The 13126-nt window shown below is 40.4% G+C and overlaps 1 protein-coding gene across 1 annotated transcript; it reads right to left on the bottom strand.

Annotated features, from left to right (window-relative positions):
• Positions 1-1410: 1410 nt before the first annotated feature.
• Positions 1411-9186, bottom strand: pgghg (protein-glucosylgalactosylhydroxylysine glucosidase). The gene is made up of 14 exons (XM_067589949.1): positions 8970-9186; positions 8050-8374; positions 7752-7962; positions 7230-7665; positions 7024-7143; positions 5007-5138; positions 4818-4929; positions 3699-3771; positions 3481-3617; positions 3258-3391; positions 3081-3176; positions 2893-2990; positions 2561-2784; positions 1411-1625 (listed from the first exon to the last, which is right to left on the bottom strand). Exons 2-14 carry the CDS (start codon positions 8291-8293, stop codon positions 1552-1554), a joined length of 2091 nt encoding a protein of 696 aa, XP_067446050.1. The 5' UTR covers positions 8294-8374; positions 8970-9186; the 3' UTR covers positions 1411-1551.
• Between the last annotated feature and the right edge of the window lie 3940 nt (positions 9187-13126).

Raw genomic sequence — 13126 nt, 5'->3', positions numbered from 1 at the left:
CCAACCAATCCCGAGGCGAGGCTTAGTGACGACAGAAGAGGGGTGTTCGATTTGATAATCTTAGAGTCCTGAAAGGGCGGGACCGGTCCTTAGAACCAATAGCATGCAATGGTGCGGGGTGCCTAAACCGTCGACATGTGAATACAAATCGTGCGAACCCCAACGGAAGTTCAGGACGGAGTGACGTCACAGCGCAGATTCAAATCAACCAATTGATATCTGGCAGGATTTGCTTTGTTCCGCCCAGGTTGCTCAAAGAGCACATGCGTGTTTGAAAGCAGCTTCATAATTACTATTATTATAATGATGATGATGATGATTATTAATAAGAATAACAACAACAACAACAACAATAATAATTATAATTATAATTTTTATTTATAGAGTGCTTTTCAAAATCAATGTTACAAAGTGTTTCACAAAGGCAGCAAAATAAAATAGATCAATCATAAAATCATTAGGTTTTAAAAAACAGATAGGACAATTTAGTGCATGAAAACCAATTAAAAAACAAGAAAAAAGGAACATTTTAAAGGGAATAAAAGACAGTTCAAACAAAAATTAAAACTCAAGTAAAATCAGAGGAGGCTCTCTGATTAAAGTATGTTTTAAGAACAGAATTAAAAGAAATCACTGACTCAGCCAACCTGATTTCCTCTGGCAGATCGTTCCAGAGCCTCGGGGCCCTGATTGTAAATGTTCTACCCCTTTAGTTTTCAGCCGGGCTTCTGGAGTAGATTAAAAAAAAAACAACCTCTGCCTGAGGATCTCAAGGTACGTACTGGCTTGTAGGGTCGTAGAGGTCAGAGATACAGTAGGGAGAGAGGCCATGAGGAGCCTTAAAAGTAATCAGTAAGATCTTAAATTCAATTCTAAAACATAATGGGAGCCAGTATCATCTCCTGTTGTCTCAGTGACAACTGCAGAAAACAAGTAGTTGCACTTTTTCTTAATTTTTTTTTTTCCCAAAATCACAGAGTTTACTGTCAGAACTAAAGAAACCAGAAAAGTTCACATTTTAATAGCTTGAATCAGAGAAATATGGAAATTTTCTTTTTAAAAAATGACTCCAAAAGATTAATTGATTATCAAAATAGTTGCAGCTCTAGTTTGCATACTTAAAACAAATCCACATCAGCTGATTAACTACACATTGCAGACATTTGGTATCATGAAGAAAGGAACAAATTATTGTGGTTGCCTTTTTATAAAATTTAAGGATGCTACCAGCCGGCAGCAAGATCCATTAAATTCACAAATAAATAAGGCAAACACTTACATTTTTTCATTTTGCATTTCTTTTTCTATTAAATCAATACAAACAGTCCATTTACATTTTGTAAACCATTTTGTACGTATTTTTGGTCATATGGTTGGACTTTGACATGGAATTAATGTTGCTATTTTTGGTTGAATTTCATGCCATTTATTCATGCTTTCTCAGATTAATGACAACATACAACAACAGCCCAGATATTACATAATATGACATATTTTTCTGGGTAAATGGAATGATTAGGATGATTGATTAGTATGGTCCAGGTTCCTGTTTCAGAGAGGCCAGCAGGAAGAGGAAGCCAGTTTACAAACACACCCAGGCTCCCGAGGAAAAGTGACTGGCTTCCCTGAAAATATAGATATGATATTAATTATTAATCTGTTAATGCATCAGTGTCATATTGAGGAATATGAGACATTAAATCAAGGAACAAAGTAAGGATGACACGGTACTGTATAAAATCACAAAATGAGTCTCGATGCAACATAATGACTCAGAAAATAAATTGAATTCATGTTGAATTATTGCCCCATAACAGGTAATTATCAGTCGACCGAGGTAGGGTTTGTACCGGAGGATGTTAATTAGCATCTTGGCATGCCTTAATCAAATTGTTGAGTAACTGAATTTCCCTGAGTATCAATTTGTTTTGCAAACTGGCAGCTTCATATCCTCCAGTGTGTAGCAATTGGCACTGCAGTCCCCACATTCACTCTCACATACAGTTTGCTGAAATCAAATTATGTTCTGATGCATTTTATATTACTCTCTAAAAAGGTAACTGACAACCTCTTGAGCTCCCAGTTTTCTCTGCTTTATAGGAGTCATGAGTCAGGATATCATTCTCATGAAAGCCCGTCTGTCTATTGCCAGTTTTGTATGTGAAAACCCAATTCTCATGAAATGGCAAGAGTGTGACTGCTTTTATAAGAGAGATAAGAGACATGGAGCCATTTCTAGAGTTGGAAAAGATTACACATACGCAGTTTAAGACTCATGAATATTTACTTATTTTGTCACTCAAATACTGGGCCTTACCTGTGATCTCATGTGCAATAATATGTATACATACATACATACATTATATATATATATATATATATATATATATATATACCTCCATATCATTTATATATATATATATAAATGATAAATGCATATCCACTTGTCTTTTGTTGAGCTGTACTTGTATGAGTGTGTTTAAACTTTCATGTTTATTGCATAAATAAACTCAAAAAAACAGAAATGGGCTGTTACTGCCTGTCTTAGCTTATGTGTTACCTGGTGTGAGAGGGATTTTGTTCCCTGATGCCTTCAGGACAACCTGTAGATCGCAGGGCTTTACACCCTCAGCACCGCCTGCCTGTTGCCTCACTACGATGCAGACTTCCTCTTTCCTCAGCAGCCAGTCCATCTGATTGCCCAGATAGTTCACTCCACGGATGCAAAGCTCAGAAATGTCATTGGGAAGAAGTGGGGAGAAGGCCAGGCAATCCTTCTGAACTCTAAGAATAACCCCAAAGAAACAGTATATCGCTTTATATCACTTTGTGCATGCTGTGTGAATTTGTTTTTTTCATTGAGCGTGTATGTCGAGATGATTGATGACTGACCTGATGCCAGTGTAACCAAACACCACAGCTTGCAGGAATCCTCCCATACCCGTGAGAAAGTTGACTGCACCCGAGCCATCTGATGATTCACTCCATACCTGCGAGGAGAGGTAATCACACAGTCACTCAGTATTCAGTAAAGAGGCACGTATTCGTTTTATGTGGCTGTGTGGGAGTCAGAAAAGTACCTGGAACGGTCCCTGGATGTTTTTGAAGCACTTCTGGAGTAAAGCTTGTGCTTTCTCAGCCTCCCCCAGCTCCAGCCAGCCGATTGCAAACATCCCCTTACAGGAACAGAAAAGCAAAAGCAGAGTTAACGACAACATCAATTTTGCACCGACCAGACAGCATAAACTGTGTCTTACCCATGTCATGGCTGGTCCCTGAGGGTCTGTCACTGGCTCATACACTTCAAGGTCATTTTTTCTGACCTCAGGGGACATTGGCAACCCAAGAGGATAACCCAACAACACTGTGTCCGCCTGTTTCACTGGATTACCTGCCAGATGTGCAAAGGTCATTCTGACAACATGTGTTATAGATACTTGATTTTATTATGTAGATCAGTGTCAAAAAGGTAAAAATAACCTTTGATATAGCCATCAAACTCAGGATGGTACTGGGATCCTTTGTCAAAAGGTATTTTGATGCGTTCGGCCACCGCTTTCCATTCCTGTGGTGCAGGATGTTTGAGGAGATCCGCTAATTCTGCAGCGAACTGGAGACTGACAAATAAGATGTTTGTTTGTATTACTTGTATTAATAAAAGTAATATGTACTTTTGGAAAATATGCAAATACCAGTACCTGAATTTGGCCACCGTGTTTGTGTACACAGAGTTGTTGACATTGCGGTAATACTCGTCAGGTGGCATGACACCTAAAGAGCACAAAAGGTAAATGTTTCATATTATTTTAATTATATCACATTATTCAAAACGTAATTATACACATTATGTTTTCTCACAATATCTTTTTGTGGATTTAAATTTTGATTTATTCATCCTGGAACCAATTAAAGAAAATACAAAATTAAAAATATTTCCATATTCATACATTCTTGATTTGTCAATGTGGGAGAAGGAGTAGATGTCATTATAACAATTTTAATGAAGTAATTCACTATTTTTGTGGAAAAAGTATATTAGACTCTTGAAAGCAGATTTTTATTTTGCCCAAAACATGTCTGGAAGGGACCTTTAAAAGCATTTAATAACACTGAAAGCCAAAGTTTGCTTCATTACAGACATGTTTATGGCGAGATTATAGATTAGATTATTTTTTCCAGTGGTAAATGAGTCTTTTATTGTTTAATTATGCCTCTATTAAAGAATAAGCCATATTACTGTGTCATGTTAAATAAATTAAGTAGCCTTATCTATGGACATTGACTCATGTTTTACCCTCTGTAATCATTCCTCCTGATCATACTAATGATCACAAGATCCCCTCATAATGTACTTTTAATATTAGTAATGGGGCCAAAGTCCAAAGTCCTCATTTTGAGCAAAACTGTATTTAGAAGTTTGTCTGAAGATAATATGAGGCTTCAGTTTCAGTCAAATAAAGTGGATATTTTCCACAGTTCTTGTTATTAAAAACTTCCCTCTTTGTGTCTCAATGGACAATGTTTTCCTGTTCAGCTGCAGTGGAAGGGTTGTAAAAAAAAAAGGGAAAAAAGGGAACTTGGCACTAAAAAAACAGTAACTTTGAACGATTGTGACTCTATTTGAATCGTTTGGGCAGCAGAAGCCTCACATTATCTTTAAATAAACTTTTAAATATATTGTTGCACGAAAGGAGGGCTGTGGATCTCTGAACAGGAGCAACAATGTTCATTTGGGTGCCTGACTGTTGTTTTACAACTTTAAAACTTAAAAAAATTGTGAACCTGTCCTTTAATGCCTTTCTAATAATGGACTTTACCTAGGATGTGGTACTGCTGGTCCTCAGGGTTCCAGGTTACTCTGGAGATCCAGTAGTCAGCCACACCCCATATCACCTGACTGCCCTGGCCCTCCGAGAACATGGACAAATCCTGGAACAAAAAGAGCTCAGTTAACACCATCATGCAGGCTGAGACACATAATGATGAGCAAAGATAAAGGAGCATACCTCAGTGAGATAGAGATAATGTTGGAAGGCCAGTGTGACGTCTCCATTGATGTGAATCTCTTGTTGTCCATAGATGTCTTCTGGACACACCTCCCTTCCTGACACAGCGCTCTCCCATGGGAACTTCAGTCCCTGTACAGATACAGGAGCATCTCTTCATTGTTAAAAGAATCAACACACACAAACACTAAAAGTTTTTGCCCTAAAATACGTCCTACGCTGCTGTTACTCTGCCACTGCAGTTACTTTCAGTTTAAAGTCCTGTTGTTAGTAGCAACCCCCACTGCCACAGTTCAACTTGGAGTGTTTTTTGATAGTCAGCAGGTTAAGATAAGCCTTACCTGCTGACTATCAAAACATCCACTAAACCTTCACTTCATTTTCCTTGTTTTAATGTCAACAGCTTAGCAAGTAGTACATGCAATGTCATTACATCCTGTTTTAAGGCTAATTTTTTATCCCCAGTGTTGGTATCACCACTTGTGTGCCGCCTGGTCAGCATGGTCAAAATGCTGTAAATACTAGCAATCTAAAGCTAATTCTCTATGACTCCTTTCATGACCAAGGGCCTGGCTTGAGAAATGAGACTACTAATCAAGTTTTAGTTGATACTCCTAAACCGCAGAGACTTGTTACCAAAACTGGACACCATTAGAATCTGGGTCCAACAAACCAGTCCAGATATTTTATTCTAACCTGTTTGACTGATACAACGGGTTGTTATTTTCGTGAGAAACTCTTTTGCTATCTCTGTGTTACAATCCAAAAGATTGTGAATTGCTAGCATTAAATGTCTCCCTAAATCCTAATAACATTATGATCGTAATCGAGGCTTATCAACTGCTTATTAAAGAGCCTCAGATAAAATGGTCAATCTTGTTGATCTTGTTCAATGTTCATGGGTGACCTTAACCTTGACTGGTTGTCCTCTACCTCTGAGGGGTTAAAAAAATCATTGCATTGAATTAAATGTAACTCAGCTCATTTCTTCACCTGCTCGGCAAGACCAATCAAGCAACCAAGCAAGTATTATACTAGCTGTCTGAGGCTAATGTTGCTAACACAACTGTTTCTGCTGGGCTAACTCTCAGTGTTATGTACCAGTCGTTTACTTCTTTTGTAGACTTTGTTTATGTCGACTAAATTGATCACTGTGTTGCATTGTACTTGTTATGGGGACTTAAAGTCAAACTGACACTTGAATTAATTCTCACTTTTTGTGTAAGGAAATAAATGTAACGATACTGCAGCTATTGTGCATATTTTTTCCAAATTTAAAAAGAGAGATAAAATACTTTCAGAAACTGTGCAGCAGTTGTCAGACATTTGAGAGACAGTGTTGTGAGGAGGCACATTCTCTATTCTTGGTTAACTGCTGTGTGACCATTTGGATTTGAGGTGATAATACAGACTATTTTAAGTGACTGCCCACAAAAATATTGCATCTAATTACAGCAGGGACAGTCAGTCTGAACCAAAAATTCACACCGACTTGAGAACATCAGCATAGTGGACATTGCACAGCAGCTGCCGAAAATACATAAATCTGAAATTCCCTCATTTTATTAATTGTAATTTAGATAAAGTAAGTATGAACATCAAAACACACATTATAAAAGATACTGACATCATGAAAACTTTTTATTTCAGTTTGGCTATAATGTTTTTTCATTGAAGTATAAAGACGCATCAAACGGAAATACTCAAGTAAAGTACAAGTACCTCAAAATTGTATGTAAGTACAGTACTTGAGTAAAAGTTACTTTTCACCACTGATCATAACTTTACTAATTCATTATTACAACTTTGGCCCAACTCTTGTTTATTGTATTGCATCTTTTTCTGATTTGTAACCACTGACATTGAATTTATAGTGTTTTATCGAACACTTATTTTACAGTTTCACAATTGCTTCCAGTGAAAATCTTAAAATTTTGTCAAATTATGTCTCCAAAATAGTCAGTAATTGCAGAAGAGCTGTAACGGTTACACCTGTGTATCCCACTGATCATCATACCTTGTAGCCCTGCTTTTGGGCGTTGTCTTTTGCGCCGTCTACAGTCCGCACCCTGTACTCCAGCACAGCTCGGGCTAGCTTGGGGTAGAAAAGACCTATGCCAGGATACATCCAAATGTCCTGTATTAAGAAGTTAGGGTCATTACATGATACACCATACAATCACATTACTAAAATAGCTATGCATCAGCTGCCAGTAGCCTTACCTGGTCCCAGAAAACATGGCCCCAGTAGTCCTGACCATCCCCACCGTTAGACAGTCCGCCTGGACTGACTCCACCAAAAGAGCTGGAGGTGTCATGTATGGAGGGGAAGGCGCTGAGGAGGTAGAACATGCAGCCAATTAGAGCCTTGCAGAGACTGTCTGACCCTGTCACCTCCACCTTGCTGTGCAGCCACAGCTCTTTCCAGGCCTTCTCGTGAGACGAACGCAGGTTCCCAGTCGCCATCAGATTCAGGCCCTCATCGAAACTGGCCTTAGCAGTGTCTAAACTGTCAGCCACTACCAGGATGAAGCCCCAGCGAGCCTGGCTCTGTTCTGGAAGCAGCGTCAGTTTGGAGGGTATGATTTTCCAGATAAGGTGCACTGAGGGACAGGAGCCCCCCGGGAACTCAGCAGTGGACGTCTTTCCTTGGATGTGACTGAGGAAGAACGGAAGGTAAATTATAAAGAGTTCATACCTGTACCATATAGAAAAAAACGTGTATTTTGTTTATGTCAACCTCACCTCCCTCCTTTATAATCAGGACCAGACTCAAAAACAATGTCTTTGCTCTTAGGTGTGAACGAACTGACCAGGTTAACAGTGACAGGTTCCTCTGACGTAACCTGACGTACCATCAGAATCTCCATCACCATCAGGTTGGGGTAGTACCGGTGTGAATACAAAGACTGGGAGACAGTTGCACTGGCCATGCTCAGAGTGTGGGTAAAAATACCTGGTTGAGAAGATTAGACAATTAGCAGTGAGAAATCTTCCGGTATAAAATCAGATGTCAACCAAAACAATACACTGCAGACGTTACCTGTGTTGGTGTCCAGGCTGTAGGAGTGTCGGGCAGCTTCCTCTGTCTCAACCTTCACGGCTAGAGGACAGGGAACATCTGCACGGTGACAACGGCCACCCTCCCCGTTATACACACCACCCATGTGCATGATATTGTTGTACACCCTCCAGCCCAGAAGGCCATTAGCCAGCGGAGGGAGGAAGCGGACATCATTGGGTAGAGTGTCACTGGTGAAGATGTAAGGGTCTGGGTCACCGGCCATGATGAGGAGGTGATCACGTGGAAAGGTTAAATCAAACCAAGAAGTCTGGTGTCCACTCAGTCAGAGTACTTAGTATAAAGTCTGAAAACAAATATATTTTTACAACATGTCTTTTTTCCTTATTGTACTTCCTCAGAAAGAGGAAGTGTTATTACTGTACCCCCTCAAAATGAGGAAGTACAATCACTCAACCAGTATTTCCTTTGAGATTGTGTCGAGTAAACACACATTAAAATATGTTAACAGTGCACAGGTAAGAGATGATTATCGGAAATATTTACTGCAACACCACACCCACTATTTTCCCAGGTTTCTGCCAGTAAAGGCTATTTGTAGATTGTGTACTTTGGCACCTTAGTGTCACAAGACACATACAAGGGTCATTTTAAAATATCATTGGGCAAATAGCGGACCTGAAATACAAAAATGAGCCTCACACCAAACAAAACACAGAAAGAGTTAAAATTACTGGAGATGTACTTCTTCCTCCCTAATTAAGTCAAGATGACTGAAATTATTAATTAATTAATTTGAAGGCATTCATTGGCAAAAAATAAAACATTCAATCTCAGTGATCAAGTTGATTCAGCTTGAGTTGTTGCAATCAATGGCCTGCATACACATTCAGCATATCTGCCTTAAACACACTATTACGGCAGGAATGTTTCATTCTCACGTGAACAGGAAGCAGCATCTGTTTCTGCAACAAAGAGGAATGCTGGAAAAAAACAAAAAACCAAAGGGATGGTAAAACTTGCAGAAGTTCTCAAAAAGTTAGCTAATCACAGTTTAATCTATCAAAAACAGCTTATTGTGTTCTACTTTCTTGTAGAGATCACATCTAGTCAAAGAAAAGAACTCAAATGTTGTGAATAAAGTTGGTCCAAGTTTATAGGGTCGACTACCACAACTGTAGGAGGAGGGCTGCAGCTCTGCATGCTGCACAGAAAACCTGGACATCATTCTCAGTCTGCTGAAAAACATGGCACGGATTTATTTTGGATGGTAAGGTGGATGCGGAAACCATGAATTGGCCTTAAAGGGCGGATTCACAAATTTTTAAGTCTTAAAACAATAGTCAGATGCCCAAATGAACACTGAAATAGGTTCTTCTTGCCATAATCATTCCTCCTGTTCATACTGACCTTTAGAAGATCCCTTCATAATGCAATCACAATGTAAATGCTGGAGGCCAAAATCCACAAACCTCCTTTTGTGCAAAAATGTATTTGAAAGTTTATCTGAAGCTAATATGAAGCTTCAGCTGTCAAAATTAGTCAAATCAAGTAGATATCTTTCAACGTTACTGCCAAATTGGCGCCAGTGCGTGGTGGACAGGTAGGGGATGAGGTGTGAACTAGTATGGGTTGTTAAGGAGAGTGATGGCCTTAGGGAAAATACTGTTCAGGTATCTAGTGGTCCTGGTCCTGATGGAGCAGAACCTGCAGCCAGATGGAAGTTTTCTGATGAGGCAGTGGCCTCTCTTCCTGGCTCTGGCATTGTGCAGAACACTCACGGGTACCTGTTCCTGGCCTGTGAGCCACCTGGCTGTTCGCACGATGCGTTCCAGACTGCATTTGGTATGGGCAGAAGATGCGGGGAGGTGAGGACACTATCGATGGTGGCACTGTAGAACTGGGTGCGAACTTTTGAGGAGATGCTCACCTTCCGGAGCAGTCTGAGAAAGAACATCGCCTGATGAGCTTGCTTGATGACATTAGATGTGTCATGTCTCGTCCTAGCTTAAAGTGATGTTTTTGTTTTCCCCATTACTCAGTTCTGCATTTCCTTTTTTACTTTGGTTCCTAACTCTCTTCTTGTTTCAGATCCACTTCCTGCCCTTGTGTGTTTCCCGCTCCTGTCATCGTCATTATCCCCTAATGTCATCCACCTTTGTCTAATTACCCTCCCTCTCCTTGTGTATTTAGTCTGCATGCACTCTGCTCCCTGTGCCAGTTCGTCTTAGCCCTTAGTTGCAAGCGTTCCAGCCTTTGTATTTCTATTGATAGCCTCCTTGTGTTTTTTGACTCTGGATCTGCCTCTGCCTTGCCCTTTGTGTTTTGTTTGCCTCCACTGACTGACTGCCTTTGTACCAAACCTGCCTACTCAGTAAAGACTCTGATTTTTAGAAACCATGAACTGTCTGTGAGTTGTGCATTTGGGTCTATTCCTGGTGTGTCAGAAAACCTATCAAGATGAGTGTGTCTCCCATTTCAGTTTGCTGGTGATGGTGGTATACAGAAACTTAAGACTCCATCACCTTTCACTGTTGATGAGTAGTGGGGAGTGTGAGGGTGGATGTTTCTGGAAGTCTGTGACCATCTCCACTGTCTTGTTGACATTGAGCTCCAAGGTTGTTTTCTGTACACCATGCTGCCATCTTTGTCTTTGAGGTCCAGGACCATGGTGTCATCAGCAAACTTGACCAGCTTGATGGATATCCATATCTGTACATTGGTGTACAGATATGGGGAGAGAACGCAACCTTGTGGTGCTCCAGTGTTAGTGGTGAGGGGGACAGACAGGTGGGTGCCAAGCTGCACCTGTTGCTTTCTGTTGGTCAGTAAGTCCGTAATCCACTTGCAGACGGGGCGGGGTACCTGCAGCTGTAGCAGCTTGGTGTGCAGACAGTCGGGGAGGATGGTACTAAAGGTTGAATTGAAGTCTACGAACAGAGTCCTGACATAGGTGCTGAGGTTAACAGCATCATCCACGGAGCCGTTGGCTCTATAGGCAGTTTGTAGAGGATCCAGAGGGGGGTCTGTGATTGGTTTGAGGAAGGACAGGATGAGTCTTTCAAAACACTTCATGACTACAGATGTCAGAGCAACGTATCTGTAGTCATTCAGGCACATAATTCTGTCCTCCCTTGGAACTGGGACGTAGGTGGATGCTTTGAAACAGGTTGGCACACGACATTGAGAGATGAACTGATTGACAATGCATGAGAACACTGAGAGCTGGATTGTGCAGTGCCTCTGTGGCTGGGGAGACAACATCAGGTCCTGGGGTTTTCCTTAAATTCAGCTGTGTGAAGAGCTTATGAACATCCATTTCTGTGAAGGTGAGAGAGGCAGGGGGAGAGGGGGGAGGCAACCAGTTCATAGCCAATGACTCTGGATTGTATCCTTGAGATGAGATGAGATTTTTTCACAGAAGATATTTCTGATCTGGGCCACTTGCATATACGGTCCTAAATCTGATTAATATCTGATCTCTGGCTATGCGACTGCTGTCAGAATGGACTTTGTGCTATTCTTTTGACATATCACTTCTCTGCGCATATTGACCTGTCGTCATAATTCAGTGTCAGCACTTCACAGCCCACACACTAACCCTAACATGGAGGACAGCAACAGAAGAAACAGGGATCAGTGGAAAAATGAGGAACTTTCAAATTTGTTTATGAAGAAGCTTCTATTCAAGCCAAACTGGAAGGAACCTATCATAATTGAATACTAGTACAGCCATGTCATCCATGTGAATGATTTGAATGTCGCACAAATAACGTTATTGTTGTTATTCTTGTACGCATGCAGCTCACATTTTGGCTCACAAAACTGATGTCAGGACACCTTGAACTGCAAACAAGATCAATTATGACTATTTCTATTATGAAGTTTTGATCCATGGAGGTTTTATATTTATAAAAACTTTCCTCGAGCCGAGAAAAGGGATTTTAAAGATCTGTCTTGTCATCACAAGGTAAAGTCCATGGGCCAAGCGGGAACTCACAGGCGGGGCCAATGGAAGAAACACTACTGTGCATATTCAGTGGGCCGCACAACATGGAAGTAAAACCGGAAACTAGAAACTTTTTTGGCGTATGCGCCCAAGTAGGTCTATCTACAGACTCACAGTATCTACATAACACACCCACTTGGTTAGGTGAAGGCATGAGCACTGACATGGTTAGGGTTAGGGTTAGGGTTAGGGTTAGGGTTAGGGATCAGGGGGGCTGTGTTGTATAGGTCTGCAAGGCTGCAGCTAGACCCTTCACTATTAGCCAGGTGAGCAATTCTTATTGGACTGAATAGGCGCTATTTACGGTCCGGTATCCAGCTCTTATAATACATCCTTGCCTCAGCAATGTTCACATTGGAGCTGGATACATGTCACTTACAAATATGAATGTGAACCATCAACACAAAAGATCAGAATTGAGCATTAAAGCCCAACATGTGAACATAGCCATATAGGACACTGAACATGCTCATTAGATTTTAAAGAAAGGTGCTTTAATCACACTATGTATGGTGTCGAGTTTCAGCTTTAAGAAAAACATCTTAATGTTATGATACACTTTTGTTAGTGTTAGTTTGAACAGTCTTGTTACAGGCTGTAATGGCTGCCACCGTATGCTTACATATTTACAATTAAAACACTGGAACCACTTGGCTCGGGCAGTAAAAATACTCTGCAGGTCACAGCGAGAGTGTTTACATTTTCATCCTATCTTTTCCAAGAAGTATCACGTCACTTTCTCCAAACTAAATCATGTCATCTCTCTACGCACTGGCTGCTCCAAAAATTCCCCTTCACCTTTTTTGCTATTGGCCTTTATTTTACTCTCTACTTAACAAATCTGCAGTGAAGGCCTAGAGGCTCTGAAGCAACTCGCCCAAGGAATTAAAGTGGTTGAATCTGTATCTTGTTGTCAATCTCTTCCTAAGAGGGTTTAATCTTGAGTTTTGGCCTTGATTTTATTATTTTTTCTTTTGTTATTTGTCTGGATTACACATATAACTCTGCTCCAGTTAACATTATTTTTATATATCTGTAAGTTTCCCATTTGCTTGTATTATTGTTGGTTTTCAAAATAATACCTGGTGT

This window comes from Thunnus thynnus, chromosome 5 (assembly GCF_963924715.1).
Source record: "Thunnus thynnus chromosome 5, fThuThy2.1, whole genome shotgun sequence".
In the NCBI taxonomy this organism is placed as follows: domain Eukaryota; kingdom Metazoa; phylum Chordata; class Actinopteri; order Scombriformes; family Scombridae; genus Thunnus; species Thunnus thynnus.
This window is presented reverse-complemented; position numbering and strand designations above follow the sequence as displayed.

Coding starts and splice junctions, on each gene's coding strand:
- pgghg (XM_067589949.1), bottom strand. CDS start 8,293: ATGGCCGGTGACCCAGACCCTTACATCTTCACCAGTGACACTCTACCC. Junction 7,963..8,049: donor CAGCCTGGACACCAACACAG/GTAACGTCTGCA, acceptor CTTCTCAACCAG/GTATTTTTACCCACACTCTG. Junction 3,177..3,257: donor AGGGACCAGCCATGACATGG/GTAAGACACAGT, acceptor TGTTCCTGTAAG/GGGATGTTTGCAATCGGCTG.